Below are 17,328 nucleotides of genomic sequence, written 5' to 3'. Positions count from 1 at the left end.
ACTTTGTCTTTATTTACAGAAAAGGGCATTTAGACACTGCAGTGAAAGGGAACTTTTAACCATATTCCTGTTTCTGTGTACAATGAATTCACACAAATCATGTTCTACAATCATATGCAGATATAAGTGAACAAAGGAGATGATACAATAACAGTTTACTCTGGTTAGCTAGTACATTTTATTCTGCTTTGTAATGGTGATCATCTCTTTTCTTTTGAAATATTGTAACATAGAAACCCTAAGAAATGAGAGAAATCAGTGTCTAATTTCCTTTTAGAGTTGGTATGTGGCAAGTAAACGTCCTGAGATGCAAGATTGTATCCATCTCTTTTTTCAAGTTTAAAAGATTCAGTGATATTCAGCTTTCTATAGAATGTAAATGTCCACTGTGACTGTAATTCACATTGTATTTAAAACAATTATTCTTTATCATTAAAGTTAATAATATCCACATTAACCTCTGTTGTAATCTGAATCAATATTGCAGTTTGGAAGACCTCTGGAGAGCTTTGTCTAAATATTGATTTCATTGTCATTTGTAAAAGGTATGAACAAATTACATGCCTTACTAATACCATTAATGTAGCGCCATTGAGCCACTGAATTTATGTGTTCTTATAATACATGACATCGCATTACAGGAATATTGAAGACGTGAAATATAATTGCTTAGTATGCTAGATTTGATTGTAAAGAGCTAATGCCAACACTCAATAACTTTCAAACACTTTGCTCTCTATGGACAGACCAGAGACAAGGATGAGCCACTCTGTAATACGCAGTTTTGTTGTTGATGTTAATTTGAATGAGGGAGACATAGTTCCCTCAACGTATAGGAGTATGAGTTATTTTGAGGCTTGGCACTAATGTATTGGTACCCTTAATAATGATTCACAGCCCTATATGCAACTTCTGTACACATGTGCACCCTATGTTAAACATATTGACTTAAATAGGATGCTCGTGCATATAAATAAGCATAGAATTTGGCTATGTTGGAATTTACGTGTAATGTTCTTGTTGAGCCAAATGCTACCTCATTTTATTAATTAATCAGATGGGAGGGGGAAAAATGATGCATCAAAGTGAAGTGGTTGTCTTCTACAAGTAATCACTATGGAAATAAAAATAGACATAGAGCCGGACACATACTCTCTTCCTCCCATGAATTAGTTTGAGTTTTTATTATTATTTGAGGGGAAATATCTAACTTGAAGTATCAGCTGAATAATTTGCTTCACGTTATGCCTCTTTCTTAATTTCCTGTGTGTCAGGATGATATAATTATCTGATCAGTACAGCTAACTATACGGTTGATAATGCAGGGTGCTGAGACACTTAGAAGCCTCCTGGTTGTGCTCAGCACCTTGAAGGATCATGCAGTTTGTGATCAGAAGAGCAGTACATATGAATTTATCTTTACATTCACTGCTTTTTTTTGTTTAATCCAAGTTGAGAGGCGGTTCTGTGAGTTTTAGGTGCAGAATGTTCGTGGATTTTGTTCCATGTGTTCATTTTCTCTCTCTCTCTCTCTCTCTCTCTAGGTAAAAGTGACCCGTTTTGTGTAGTTGAGTTGAACAATGACAGACTGCTGACACATACAGTCTACAAGAATCTCAACCCTGAATGGAACAAAGTCTTCACATTGTAAGTTTTTTAAAATCAGAGCTACCTACTGCTAAACTAGGAAGATAGAGTTAGAACACGGTTATTTTTTAAACCAAATAATTCATTGAAAAGTAATTCAGTTGAGGATAACAAAATATGTTTTCAAATAAATGAAGATTAAATCACTTTGATGGTGAGAAAAGAAGTCCCATTCCTATGAGGTGCTAAGGGTTAAGTGCTATGCGTTCTAAATTCCCACTAGTTTTAGTGATAGTTGATGTCACAGGACTAGGGCCTAGAGTTTGGAAATGAGGAAATAGATTGATGCTCATGAACTTTATAAAATGTAATTATAAAACATTAGTTAACTGTGTGAAGAAATGTAAAACACACTTATTTTTCCTCTCATTTTGTCAAATGACCGTGTCACAATAGTATTCTATATCATACTCGTGCAGTGCTGTTGTTGGATAAAATGCAGTATCTGAAACATTCATTTTGTGGAGGAAAGGTGCACATTGTTTTTATTTCTCCATGGTTTTGAAAACAATAAAAAGTTTTGACAAATTCAGAGCAGAATTTTTCTTCCAAGAATGAAGTGTTACCTTGTTTATTTCTTTTTTTGAATACTTTGTTTCTCCCTGAGTGCAGCAGGGCACCAATGAGGAGAAAATGGGTCAGAAAACTGAAATCCGCAAACAATCCACTCTAAAGCCCCCTAGAAACTTTAGCTTTTTGTGCGTTTGCCATAAATGAGAATATTAAGTATTGCTCTTGATCCCAAAACAACCTCTAATTTAATTTTCCCATTGTTCTTAAAATTTGTCAGTCGTCTCTTTACAACCTATGCTACAGGATCTATAGATCGCTGCTCCCCTTCCTCTGTGATGGGACCTCACTAATGAACACAGAACAAAAGAAAAATCTCACAATTGTACTTCTCGGTAGCTTCCTCACAAGTTCTCATTTATAGATCTGTAAAAATGTGCTAAATTCTTCATTAATTTTTGTAATTAATGCTAAGAGAATCAGTAACTATCAACCTCCACTGCCTGACTGTGTCCTCTGAATGAGGAATCAGACGTTTTTGTAAAGGACAAAAGACTGGTCAGAAATCAAATAGAAAAACTCATACAGTCGTCAAGGAGGATCTTCACAGGATCTTCTGTAATATGTATAATTGTATCAATAGTTTGGGATAGTCTCAAATTTGATGATTAATTTTGCTTTTAAAAAGAAATTTCCTCTGTGTGTGTGTGTGTTTTACTCAAGTTGAATTATTTTCCTTTGATCAAATTGCTTACCGAGAAAACATGAATTAAAGAACAAACAACTTTTGTTTCTTTTTCCAAACCAAAAATCTGAATAACTCGCATAAGATTTTACAACATACAGTGCCATCTGCTATGCATGGTAATGGACTATTTAATATCTAGTAGCTGAAATACTATAAAATGCTGAATAATGTTATATGCTTTGTATACATCTTTCCAAATTTCTTTTTAGTGTGGCTATTGCATAGTTTTGATTAAACTGGAATTTTGGAAGTAGAGGTCTCATTCTGAGCCCAAAGATCTGCTCAGCTAGTTCATTATTATTTATTTTCATTTAGAGAGCTACAGATATCAAAGAGGTTGCCATTTGAAATTATCTCAAGGACAGTAATATTTTAAGGATAGTCTTTTATGGCGATCAGATCTGCTGTCTGCATCTGTAAATCCCTTAGTGCTACTCAGCACTGCCTTTCATTGTAACTCTTGCAGTACACACACCAGATAGAAGATTTAAAGACTCACGTCTAATGGCGTAAGGTCGTGCAAATAGCAGAACTGCCATGCTGCCTATGAAGTGACCAAAACTGGGGTTTTCCTGCATTCAGGGGCTTTTCATTTACCTAAGTTTTGTTTTCTGGATACTTTTTTAAAATATACATATTACTTGCTTTTTGCTAACTTTATTATGTTTTTGTCCTTGGTAACCATTAATATAGGTGACATTTCTCTCCCCCTCCTGTCCCCTCCTCTGTGTGTATTTTTTCCTGAATAGCAATATTAAAGATATCCACTCAGTTCTTGAAGTGACAGTTTATGACGAAGATAGAGATCGGAGTGCTGACTTTCTGGGCAAAGTTGCTATACCATTGCTGTCTGTAAGTTTCATTCACCTGACATATTGCTCTGTATTTCTTTTGCTCAAGGAAAACATAAAAAATCTCAGCTCTGTCTGTCATTTCTCAACCAAGGTCTGTAATAAGAACACTAAAATTTTTAACATACTCAATTCACGGCCATGTTGAATCCCATGATAGTTAATTTTTCCTGACAGACTTGGTCCTGGTAATGAACAGGTACTTGTCAGAATTGCCACAGTTGTTTTGGGTTCTCTGTCAGTTTCAGCAGCTGGGGGTCAAAGGTTACTGAGGAAGTGTATTCAGTGGAGACTGCGAGACAGACGGCTGTCATGTCCTTTTCCCGCAGATTCAAAATGGTGAACAGAAAGCCTACGTCTTGAAAAACAAGCAGCTGACAGGGCCAACAAAGGGGGTCATCTATCTTGAAATAGATGTGATTTTTAATGCTGTAAGTCTTAACTTTGGCTTTTTTGTACTGCTAAAGAGTTCAGTTTCATGAAAGCTTTTGTTCCTGATTTGTGGAGAATTTCTGTCGTTCCTCATTTTCTCTAAACCTTGATGTATGCTACAGAATACTCTTCTGCCACTGGCTGGCACACCCACTCTTTTTGTTACTGTGCTACTGCTGCTGCTGCTATTGCTGCTAATGTAAGAAACAGAAACTTGTGCCTGTGTATACATTTATATTTTATGGGCTTGGCAGTTATGACTTTGAAACTTAATAATTATTGCAAATTGAAGTCTGTATTATTAGTGAGTATTAAGTAAGCCCATAACATTGACACGTATTTTGATGTATAGGTGAAAGCAAGCATACGAACATTAATACCCAAAGAACAGAAGTACATTGAAGAGGAAAACAGACTGTCTAAACAGGTAAAGCGTAAGAAAAGACTAATCCTTTTGCAAAGACTTAATATCAGGTGTAAGCTTCTAGACATCTCATGTCAAACTTCAGTGGGGGGAAAAGAATAACATTTCCATTATCTGTTTACAAAACTAAATTATGAGATTCAAGAAGAGAGAAAAACAAATATATAATTATTATATCAGTTCATTGTAAATTGCAATTCAGTTTCTGTGAAATGTGTGCATGAGAATACAATTGAAATCATCAGTGTGTCCACACGTATCAGGTTATAGCACAGGTGGATGTAAGCTAAGTCTAGCACAAATTTATGCTGTTAACTTTGATCTGAAAGAAATCCATTTTGTTTGGGGGTAAGGAATGTGTTAACATTCTCTTAGTTAGGTTTGAAATGTTGTGCTCTATTAGAATCTCAAATGAGACTACCAAAATCAAATAATCTATAACTTTTCAGGGCCATCTGATTGGGAAAACTGTGTCCCCTTTTCCTTTTCAAATATTTTTACATCCTAGGGTTACAATATTTTCTGGTAATAATTATTTTAAAGGCACATCTTATGTTTTTGTCCTAAGTTATATTTGATATATATTTTTTACTTTCCACAGTACTGTATTTTAGTTATGAGGTATTGGGTATTTGTTTGGGCTGTGAGGAGTAGAGGGTTTTTTATAGTGGGAAAGGGGAACATTTTAAACAATTTTATTTTGTCAGATCCTAGTCTATTCAAGTACTAATGAGCCTTCATAAACATTAATATGATTTGCAATATCTGCCACATGAATTATATATGCATTGTCCATTGTATTTCACTGAAGAAATTGTAAAGGGCAAAATACTGTCTTTCTTCACTATTTTAAGGAAAGCAGTTTCTAGAGCTGCATTTTTTCCCCATTATTACAGCAAACAAACAAGAAGGCCTTTTATTCAAGATTCGCTGTTCTCCCCACTTTCATAACAGAAAATGATGGTTATTGTACTTGCTTGCAGTTGGCAATAAACTTTAAATACCCTCTTTTAGTTTTAGGATATTAGCTTATAATATAATATATCATATAAAAGAAAAGGACTATTCAAAAATTACAAAAGGAAATCTTGAATTAATGGTAGATACAGTAGGATTTTTAAAATGTCTAAATTTCCTGATGAACAGTGGGATTTTACTTTCACAGATGAATTTAATGTGTTAATCCTAAACTTAAATTAAATGATGCATTACTACATTCAGCGCTCTTATAAATTAGGTCTCATTATCATTTTAGGTAATTTAAAGAGTTTTCTCCCTGAATTGAAACTGTATCTCCTTATGACTCAGTTTTGTGCAGATAAGAATAAGACCTCTTATGGTTAAGATTACAGTGATAAATGCTATAAAATACATGATGACTGCAAAAGCAACTATAGCAAGATATTCTAAAGCAAACGGGAAAAAATTGGATGCACTGAATATAGGTGATCTGTTTGATTAGAGCTATAATTTTGCACAGTTTGTGCACAATGGCCCACAACACAAATTTTAAAACAAAGGCCAAGATTTTCAAAACATTGAACTCATTGGGAGCTACTGGATGCTCAGCACTTTTGAAAACTCATGCCATTTACTTGGATGTCTAAATATAGATTACAGAACCTAATTTTAGGTACCCAATTTTGAAAATTTTTGTCAACATATTTAATAGAACTCCCAAATTTCATTGACCAAATAATGCTTGAATTTTTGCAAATTATGTTTCATTTTCTTGTTTATTATATTTTTTAAAACACAATATCTGAAATGCCTGGGAGAAACACAGACGTTTGTATGTCATTCAAAATTATAAACATTAGAATTAAGTTCAACAGGTGATAAACTGTCTTGTATAACTGTCTAGATTCACTTCCCCTTCCCATTCTTCAGTAAATACTGATATTATTCTAAATGTCAAATTGTAAACTAAACAACTTGACATATTCTTTCAACTTTACTAACTTGCTTTAATGAGAATGAGCTTGAAGATGTTGTAAGCTCTCTTGATAGTTTGAAGTCTTGTTTTTTCTGACTATGTTTTCATCTTTCCCACAGCTGCTGTTAAGGAACTTTATCCGCATGAAGCGTTGTGTCATGGTGCTCATAAATGCTGCCTATTACGTTAACAGTTGCTTTGACTGGGATTCACCCCAAAGGAGTCTGGCTGCTTTTGTGGTATGATCATCCTGTAACACTTCATATAATTATTAATTACCTTTAGTAATCATAGTTGTGTATTTGTGTAACTACAGTTAAAGTTAATGGCAAAGTTGCCATGTTAAAATCAAGACCTCAGAATGGCTGTACGCATTTACTTCTGGCTGAAATTGGACCTACTGTACCCAGTCTCAGTCATGGAACATTTTTTTAAATTTACATTTCAAAAACAATTTAATTTTAAAATTCCATAGGTGCAAAGAAGGAAAAGCTTACATAGTTTATACTAAAATTTGCACTACTCTAAATAAAACTAGTTTGTGATATAACAAAAACACAGTTTGGTAAACTGTGGACCGGACCCTAGTCGTCTTACCCTCACAAATAGCCCCATTGACTTCAATTTGTTCAATTTGCTGAATATGGCACAATTAGTCTATAAATTGTTTTTAATGCTTTTGGTACTTTGAAATAAAAATGGATCAAAACAATGAGGTGGCAAAGCTTTCATGAGAATTTTTAGTACACCTCACCAATATGAAATATACATTAACAATGGGATCAGCTCCTTCATTTTTTAACAAAAAATTATACTTGTAAAATTTGTTTTTTTAAAAGTGAGCATCCCTAAACACCAATAACACCTATTTAGATAAAATGTAATCAGCCAGTTAAATTGCAATTTGTAAAAATCACCGGATATCAAATTCTGGCCACAGTTCTGCATCTTGTTATCCCATGAAACTTACTCAGGTTTGTTAAAACTGGAAAATACAAAGTTAAATCTCAACATTTATTAATGGGACACAATTTATGTGTCTTTTTTGTTTGTTTTCATTTTACAGTACATGAGCTACCAATAGGTGGCCAGATTCGTTGATTGGGTTCTGCTGGTGGGAAGACCAGCTGTAGCAATAGTCGTGTGTGCTCTCACACTTTTTTGAGGGTCTTGGAGCCATGTGTTGCAACTCACAAAGTGGGAAGAGCTGGCTGTGGCATCTTGGAGCTGCACTGAATGAATGTATCTTCCAGGGAGCATCTGCTAGCAGGGCTCCTTTCATACGATGGCTAAAATTTAAAGTTATTTTCTGGCAGAGGACAGCAGCAGTACCACTACCCTGGAAGGTGAATTATTCCTTGGTTGCAGCTTCTACCACAGGTGGAGGGCACTTCAGCTGTGCCCCAAGATGTGATTGTAGCACAAATGGTCAGACTGACTTTGAACTCCTTGGCTGTTTTTGGCTTATCCTGCTATCTAAAATAATTTAAATGTTCTTTTTAGTACTTCATTGTTTCAGAGTCCAGAATGATAAAACTTTATTAGGATAATGCACATTTCTCCATAAGGCTCTGTCCTATCCAATATAAGTTCTTATACCCCAGTTGTTGTCATAGTAACTGAGCCCTCTCCAGTAGTGCATTAAGTATCATGATCACATCTGTCATGAGTTGGTTGTTCTCTCATCCTCTCCTCAAAGGGAGGTGTGTGCAGTGGAGTGTCTTGTGTTGATACAAGTTTTTGTTGTTTTTATTCATTCGTTCATTCATTTATTAAATAAGTATGCCTGCTGCTATGGGTTTACATTAGAGATGTCAAGGTCAAATAAACGTGTCTTGCAGTTGGAGCAAAAGCAGGTTTATGATGATTCTTAATTCCTGGGGTTGTTGGTTACATAATCTCACACCTACCTCTGTTCTGAGGTCCTGTCTCCTGCACAGATAAGCTTTACTCCTACTGTTGAGAGTTCCATTGTGCCACAGAAGCAAAGTTGTTGACTACTGTCTTTGTCCTTTAGACAGTCTGTTACTTACCCTTGGCACAGGAAATGGAGCGCTTTGAAGATAAGGACGGAGACCTTGAACTTGATTTGCAATTCTATGGAAAGTCAGTGTAGAGAATGGAGGACAGGTTTGATATGCTCACAGTAGCTTGTGTTGCAGAGGAGCCGTGCTGCAGCATTTTGTACTAGTTGTATTGCTATTAGGATTAATCCATACACATTTGTTCAGTTTTCCTTTTGACATGGAACTCCCTTTTAATATCAGTAGAAGACAGGAAAGTGGAGTGTTATCCTGCTTTGTGGGTCATTGCTAGAGTCTACTTCACTTGCCAGTCTTTCTCATGGTGCACTGCCGTCACCATTAAATCTTAACAGAACAAATTCTGTATGACAGAAGAAATCTTAACAAGCAGCTGAGAATAGATAAATACAGATCTTTTATTTTAGTGCCATAATAAATATACTTTTTAACACTAGCTATTGTAAATTACAGTAAAAATAAATTTCTGGTTATATAGCAATATACTTCCTTTTCTATTCACCAACACGACTCTTTCTTCTGCACAGAAGAGAATTGGTTCATAATTAGACTGAATTTAGGAACAGATGTTGATAAGCTGTACCAATTTCAGTGTTGTGACTTTAAATGTGTTGTGGTCCTGCCCTGCAGAAAAGGAGATCAGCTATGGCTGCTATTTTGGAGTCTCTCTTTCTGAGGAGCAAGTCCCTATGGGTGTTTGTGAAGCATTTAAAACTTTTTTCTCCCTCAGTTTCAAAAAGCATTTGTAATGTTGCCTATCATAAAATAGACATTTGTTACTTAAACCAAATCTGTAAGAACTTCAGAAAGGGATTGCAGGGCTGTGGAGTTTTCATTTCAAGATGGTGGCTGGGATTTTCACAGCTTCCTTGGGTCCCTGCAAAATCTTGCACAGCCTTGTGAAAGCATGACTTATTTCAGTTGGTGGTATTGTGTTGTCTTGTGCTAAGGTTGTGCCAGAATTCAACATTCCCTTTGGAAATCAATTTTATAATAATTCTTACCTGATATATATCACTTTGCAGCTTCAAAATCCTTTACAAACCATAGCCCTTAGAGGACTTCCAAAGATCATAGAATGAGTCAGTATCACAACAAGGATTAAAAATAGGGTTTTCCCGGTTCCCAGCTCCATGTTTTATAATAAAAGTTTAAAATTAACATTCAGCCTTCCCCATAAAGCCAACAGCAAAAACCCAACATGGAGTTTCTGGACCAAGCTGTGTTTGATAGATAGGGTTAAAATAAAGATTCAGAACAATTTTACAAAAGTGAAATTCTGTAGGTGTGATTTTTCACATCATAATCCAGAAACATCTTGTCTGAATAACCAAAAGTTTTAAAAAAAATCACAAATACCCATTCTTTCCACCTTCTCCTCTTCCTTCCCCCAACACTCCCTCTCTCTCTTGCTCGCAGAGGACTAGCTTAGCTTTCACAAATTTAGAAATGGAGTCAGAACTTTAACTATGAAGTTAAAGGTACACCACTGAGAAATAGACTTTAGAATGGAAACACATGCAGACTCTTAATTAATATTATGATACTATAATAAGCTACAGGTATTCACTCTGGGCTTTTTGCACATTGAAGTATTCACTGGGGCACTTTTCAAAGTCAGTAGGTTCAATAGTAAACACTTAAAATTTTATCAGCCATAATGCTCATTTCAGAGAATTCAAAAGTTTTCAGTGGATGCTTTCTGATTGCTATTGCTCCACATCCAATAATAATTGCTCAGTTTGTAAGTAAGAATACATTTTGTCTAACTCCCAGTTTTACAAATTCAGTCTGGGATCTGAAAGTCAAACTTGAGGCATTCTGGCTCATGCAACACCTATACTAAATATTTTCCAGGTCTCTGTTTCGCTTTTGAGTACCATTATTTTCAATGGGAGTCCAGGGATTTAGCTCACTCTTGGTTTTTTTAGCTGTGCCGCCTCAATATGTCACAATAAATATAACAGTACTGGAGGAACACTTTATTTTTGAACAGACAATACAAGCTCTTATTCAAAAATGTAGCATTTAAATTAATAAGGCAGTGCCTCTGAATATCCCATTTATGTATAAGCAACTCATACAAAAATAAATTTCTTCAAGTGCTTGCTCAAGTCCATTCCTTGTTAGGGGTGTGTGTGTGTGTGTCTGTGCCAAGTGCACTGTTGCCAGAAATATTTCTCTCAGTGGTATCTGTCGGGCCAGCCCTAGCTCCCTCTAGAGCCGCATGCTCATGTGCTGGTATAAGGGGTGCTGCTGGCCAAGCACCCTCTCAGTTCCTTCTTACCGCTTGTGATGGTTGCTGGAACGACCCTTCTTGCTTTGGCAAGACTTCTTCCCAGTGGTTTTTGGACTCTCTTAGTTTATCATAGTTTAGTCTATATTGTTGCTGTAGTTAGTGTTGGTCTACATATTTAGTGTAAATATCACTATCATCAAGAGACATCTTCGCCCCAGGAGGAGAGCATGCCTTGGTCTCTGGGCTTCAAACTTCATGCCTCCTCTGGCAAACCTATGCCTATGAGCGACACACACTCTAGCTGCTAGAAGTGTTCAGATGAGGGACAAGTGCCAGATCTATATGGACTTTAGACACACACTAAAAAAGATTGAGACATCAGGTTGAAGGCTATCCTCATGGAAGCCACCATCAGACTCACCTCAGCCGAGCTGCTCCGATTCGGCACCAAGCACTTCAGCATTGATGTGAAGTGCTCCTCGGGCACCGAGGTCTTCTGGAAACTGTTCACCATCTCTGGTGCTGAGGACGAAACACAAAAAGCAGTGCACCTGTTACCCAGGGTTCTTTCAACCCAAAGCTCTTGGCAACTTTTACTCTGTGTGAGGTGGTGTCAGGAAATAAATCAGGGGACACACAGCCGTCCGACTGATGAATGGCTGGCACAAACAGGACAGCATAAGAGTGCTTTCACTTAAAGCTAAACTTTACTTAGTCTCCAGCACTTACTAACCTGTTGTAGATGTGTGTAAAACACCCCCAACCCTTGATAATTACCAAAGCTGAGTGTGGCTCTCGAGTGACACAGCAGCAGGCTTCAGGTGGCCAAATCTTCCGTCTGCCGGTGGGGACCACAAGATGTATCTAGAGGGAGAGTCCAAACGAGTTCCAAAAGAGTCCAACTACCTCAAACAGTTTCCCCTTATTTATACATTAGTAATAGAATGACATGTCCCTTAAAGAAAACTTGTTAAGTAAGCAGTTTCAATGGTCAAGCAAGAGGTTCCTTCTGATTATTGATTAACCAGGTGTGGATTTTTCCAGAGTTTGCAGCCTTGAGGCCCCAATAGACATTCCTGGGGCACCCAAAACCCCCTACCCTCCTGCCTTGGTCAAGCTGAGACTGTGGTTTCAGGCACTTTACTGGTTTGCCAAAATCACTTTATTGGTTTCCAAAATCTCCCTGTACACACCAACAGAGGATACTCGCTGGTGCACCGAAAGGACAAGCTGGGGGAAAGCAATGCAGTGAGACCCATGCTGAGCCACTCTTCCACTCCCGGCCCCATGATGGCACTGGGGCATTGAGCATTGAGTTCAGTGCAGTGCCTTCCCCGACATCTGGAAGTCACTGTGGCACCAGCAATCTGACTATCCCATTGACCCTGGAGCCTTTTCAAGCACCCAGGGTTTTACTATCTCTCCTGATACCCCCCCCCCACCCCAACTCCAATGCCAGCTCTGATTACCAGAAACAGAAAGGAACAAGGAGCTTTGAGCTCCGTGGTACCTTTGGAGTTGGTCAGGATGATGTGAGTAGGGCCTGCTTGCCTCTCAGTCTGCCGCCAGTCCCCATACCACTGGCACCACATAGAAGAAGAGGTGGGTATCGCTCCACTGTGGTCTTCAAGAGAGGGCTCCTCTTCTGAGTCTGAAGGGGAATTCTATGCATAACCTAAGGGCCACCACCAGTTCCCACCCTATTCACCATGGGATTTTGGTGCCGGTCCCCGCACCAGCACTGGCCAGCAGGTCACTGGCCAATACAGTGGCTTTATTGGAACCTCTGGGGTTTCTCCCAGTACTGGATCTTCCTCCCATCGTTCTCACTCAGTGGTTTCCGAGAAGTGGGTTACTGCTCCTTCCCACTCGGCACCAGATCCTGACTCCAGTACCGACGTAAAGGATATGGCTCCTGTGGACATTGTTGAGGCTGAGGAAGAGGAAGGAGCCCCTCCTCTGGTGTAAGCCTCCTTCTCCTTCTCCTCCTCAGATGAGGCTATAGCAGGAACCTGTAGCCTGCTTCTGCAGGATAACTTCAGGGCCCATCAGGACCTCCTCAAATGGATAGCAGTAAACCTGGTGCCACCTTCTAAGCACTGGATCCGCTGATAAACACTCAGAATTTATTGGGGAAATGCTTGACTCAATCCAGGCCAGAGCCTTCCTTCTGAAGGCCCAATTTCAGACTATGTCAGACCTGATATCCAAGGTCGTGGTACACCCAATTACAACTGCTCAAGTTTGCCTCAAGCTACTGGGGCACATGACTGCATGTACTTTCATGATCCAGCATGCAAGGCTGAATCTCAGGCCCCTACAGATGTGGCTGGCATCAGTTTACCCCACAAACAGACACCACTTAGACTCTGTGCTCACTATTCCTCCCCCTGGTCCTTCGTTCCATGGACTTGTGGACAGACCTGAGATCGGTAATGATGGGGGTGCCCTCTGTTGCCCCTCAAATGTCAGTGTCCTTAGTTTCAGATGAGTCAGACGTAGGTTGGGGAGCCCATCTTGACTGCTTCAGAGCCTGTGGTCCCAAGAACTCCCCCTGCACATAAATGTCAGGGAACTCAGAGTGTAGCTTGCCAAGCGTTCCTCCCCTAGGTTTCAGGCAAGGTGGTGCAAATTCTGAGACACAATAGCCAGCTGTGTTCTATATCAACAAACAGGGAGATGCTTTATCCTCAGCTTTGTATCAGGAGGCCATCCTTCTGTGGGAATTCTATGTGGAGCACTCCATCCACCTGGAGTGTCACATTTTCCAGGGCCCTGCATGCACTGATGGATTACCTCAGCAGTTCCTTTCCTCTCACCACGAGTGGTCTCTTTACTTGGAGATAGCTAGGTTCATCTTCCAAAGGTGGGGGTCTCTCCACGTAGATTGTTTGCGACCAAGCAGAACCAGAACTGCTATCAGTTTTGCTCGCTGCGCAGGCACAGTCCAGGCTCCATCTCTGATGCCTTCTGCAGAGGCTTTATGCTTTTCCCCGATCTCTCCGGTTCACAAGGTCCTCCTGAATATCAAGCGGGACAAGGTGAGAGTTATTCGTATAGACCCGGCATGGCTGCGGCAACACTGGTTTGGCACACTGCTGGTCCTTTCAGTAGCACCCCTTCTTCCGCTCCTACTCTGTCCAGATCTGATCTCGGAAGACCATGGCAGGCTGCCTCCCTTCACCTAATGGCGTGGATGCTACATGGCTGAATCTGGAGGAGTAGGCCTGTGCAAAGCAAGTTCGTTGGGTCTTGCTAGGCAGTAGGAAATAGTCCACTAGGGCTATCTACCTAATGAAAATGCTTCTTGATGTGGGCGTTCTAGCGAGGGCTCTCTCCAGTTCATTTCTCCCTGTAGGCTATCTTGGACTACTAGCTCCATCTAAAGCAGCAGTGATCTCATCCTTCCACCCACCAGTGAACGACAGGTCAATATTCTCCCATGAGATGACGGTCTGATTTCACAAGGATCTGGAGAGGCTCGATCTGCAGATCTGTGAGGATTTAAACCTGATCCCTCCAGGGGATTTAAACCTGGTCCTGTCAAGGCTAATGGGTCCTCCGTTCAAACCGCTAGCATCATGCCCTCTGCTACTTATCTCTTGGAAGGTTGCCTTTCAGTGGTGGTCACGTCAGCCAGAAGGGTCTCTAAAATCAAGGCCAGTATGTCAGAACCACCATACACTGTGTTCTTCAAGGACAAGGTCCAATTGTGCTCCAACCCAGCTTTCCTGCCAAAGGTGTTTCAAAATTCCATAGTGCTATTTTCCTGCATGTCTTCTTCTCAAAGCCTCACAAGAACTCTGAGAAGCAGTGGCTTCACTCATTATACATTAGATGTGCCCTTGCCTTTCATATTGAGAGGACTAAATCCTTTCACAAATCCACGCAACTCTTTGTAGCAGTAGCAGAAAGGATGAAAGGGCTTCCAGTATCAGCTCAGAGGATCTCCTCCTCCTCCTCCACCTGTATTTGAACTTGGTATGAGCAGGCGAATGTCACACCTCTGACCCTCCTAACCACTTACTCCACAAGAGCTCAGGCCTCTTCAGCAGCACTCCTTGCACAAGTCCCAGTCCAAGACATCCGCAGGGCAGCAACTTAGTCATTGTTGCGTACCTTTGCTTCCCAGTACGCCATCGCTCAACAGGTTTGAGATGAGACCAGGTTCGGAAGAGCAGTGTTGCAGTCAGTATGTCCATGAACTCTGAGCCAACCTCCTGGAGTACTGCTTGTGAGTCACTTAACATGGAATGGACATGAGCAACACAACTTGAAGAACAGCAGTTACAGAAGGTTAGTAATAATTTTTTGTCTGGTTACAATGATATGCCTTTGGATCTGAAATATCAGTAGATTTGAAATTGATAAAGTTCTCCCACTCTTCTACCAATATTTGTTCTTTTCCAACTGTTAAAGGCAAAACACAAAAATAATGTCAAATTAATGTTACAGTTCTAAAATGGCCCTGTTGTGCCTACGTATTGGACCTAGAATGTATGATCTCTTTCTGTACTTGTTCTTCCTTTTTGCCTGGGTGTTTGAGAAGTAAGCAGAATACAGAGTAGGAGCCTTCACTTTAAATTTCCTTGCTTTTCTATATTTAAGTCAGACGTTTAGCATTATTTCAACAGATTTCTTAAGTTCAGTAATTAATACGTTATGTTTTATGCATAAGAATTCTACTACAGTCATATACTATGCAAAAGTGGCAAGGTTTCTCTTTGGAGCAATCTACTGTAGGCAATGAAATGTCTACTAAATTGGGCCTAATTTCCATCAGCCTCTTGACCAGACATTTGTGTTCTTGTGGATGTCAGTGGGTGCAATATGGGAAGGGGGGAGTGTACACCGTCTCTTCCCAGTACTGTCATTTCTCACTGTAATGAGCACAAAAATAATTGGACAACTGAGCTATCAGTAAAAGGACACACTTCAGCATGAGTCAATGAATTATTTTACAGGACAAACTTTAATCTTTAAATGTGATTGTAGATAATTTGTGCTACCATCTGTCCATTTTGAATTGTTTTAGCCTTTTCAGTCGTTATGCAGTAAGTGCTGCTGTGTTTAACATTAACATTTGATATTTTACACATTTAATTTCTGTACTGCTACGTCGTCCTTCGGGAACTGAGCTCTAGTGCTACATGAGAGAGACAAAGTATTGATCAGTTAACATTTCAGCTACATTTATGTATGTCGCAAAATTAATGAAAATGCCAGACAAAAATGTCAGAGTGCACAAAAAGGTAGAATTTAAATTTGGTAGTTTAATGAAAAGTTTAAGATGTGCATTATCAAAAATGTCCCCTTGCCTTTAAAGTAAAATTCATAACAGAGTAACTAAAGGGAACCACATATTATACTTAGAGGAACATTGAACATGAAATATTATGGAATATCTGATCCTCTAAGTATTTGGTGTCCCAGAATGGCCTGAATAAAGCACTTTAATTGCCAGTTTGAATGTTTTACTCTTACTCATAAAATAAACTTGTTTCCTTTCTCATTTGGAAGACTAGAGCCACCATCACCCTAAGAAAGATGTAGACAAATCTGGAGAGTCCAGAGGAGAGCGATAAAAAGATTGAAAACCTGACGTATGAGGAAAGGTTTAAAAAAAACACTGAGCATGATTAGTCTTGAGAAAAGAAGACAAAGTATGAGACCTGATAAGTCTTTGAGGGCTGTTATAAAGTTCTGCATGGCCACTGAAAATAGGACCAGAATTAATGGGCTTGATCTGCAGCAAGGGAGATTTTAGGTTAGATATTATAAAGTTTTTTCTAACTATAAGGATAGTTAAGCACTGGAACAGGCTTCCAAGGGAGGTTGTGGAACCCCATCACTGGAGGGTTTTTAAGAACAGGTTAGACAAACACCTGTCAGGGATGGTCTAAGGTATACTTAGTCCTGCCTCAGTCTCTCAAGGTCCCTTCCAGTTCTACATTTCTATGATTCCATGATCACCTCCACTTTCCAGTGCACAGTGAAAGGAAGGTTTTCTATGCACTTATCCTCCTCTTTCTATTCTGATTTCCCCATACCTTTGTATATGTCAGACAGGGGGAATTGTTCTTTCTTGAACTTTTAAACTGCGATTAAATGTTACCTTCGATTTACATCATTGTTCAGATCTATTTCACCTTTCCTTTTTCTTCCAACATCACACAGTTGGTCAGTTGATGTTTCCATTATCAATCCAATTTTTGAGGGCCTATTATATAAATAAGTTCAAATCACATTGGCTAAATCTGTGTGTAGAAGTCTGCAAAATTGGAAGGAAATTATTTGTACAAAAATATTTTTTTCGACACACTTTGATTTAGAGATTGGATCCTCACTCCTATCCCCCACCCCCAAAAAACAGATTCCCTCTTGCAAGCCTCCTGTCCAAAAATTGATTGGAAGGGGCACTGTCAAGGTGGTTGATAATGCAACCTACTGTAGCCTGAAAATAACTTCTTTTAAAAAAAAGTTCCTGTTGATGACCAGA

At 39.1% G+C, this 17,328-nt stretch overlaps 1 protein-coding gene across 6 annotated transcripts in view; it reads left to right on the top strand.

Moving 5' to 3' along the window:
• Positions 1–17,328, top strand: part of MCTP1 (multiple C2 and transmembrane domain containing 1) — a 445,369-nt gene that overhangs the window by 290,450 nt on the left and 137,591 nt on the right. For all 6 annotated transcript variants that reach the window (XM_045022335.1, XM_045022331.1, XM_045022332.1 and 3 more), the window contains 5 exons: positions 1,545–1,647; positions 3,655–3,757; positions 4,086–4,187; positions 4,541–4,615; positions 6,668–6,787. In XM_045022335.1, coding sequence (XP_044878270.1) covers positions 1,545–1,647; positions 3,655–3,757; positions 4,086–4,187; positions 4,541–4,615; positions 6,668–6,787 — 503 coding nt within the window. The remainder of the gene's footprint in view (positions 1–1,544; positions 1,648–3,654; positions 3,758–4,085; positions 4,188–4,540; positions 4,616–6,667; positions 6,788–17,328) is intronic.

This window comes from Mauremys mutica, chromosome 6 (genome assembly GCF_020497125.1).
Source record: "Mauremys mutica isolate MM-2020 ecotype Southern chromosome 6, ASM2049712v1, whole genome shotgun sequence".
NCBI classification, from domain to species: Eukaryota; Metazoa; Chordata; order Testudines; family Geoemydidae; genus Mauremys; species Mauremys mutica.
The sequence above is the reverse complement of the archived record's forward strand: the minus strand, read 5'-3'. Positions and strand labels throughout refer to the sequence as shown.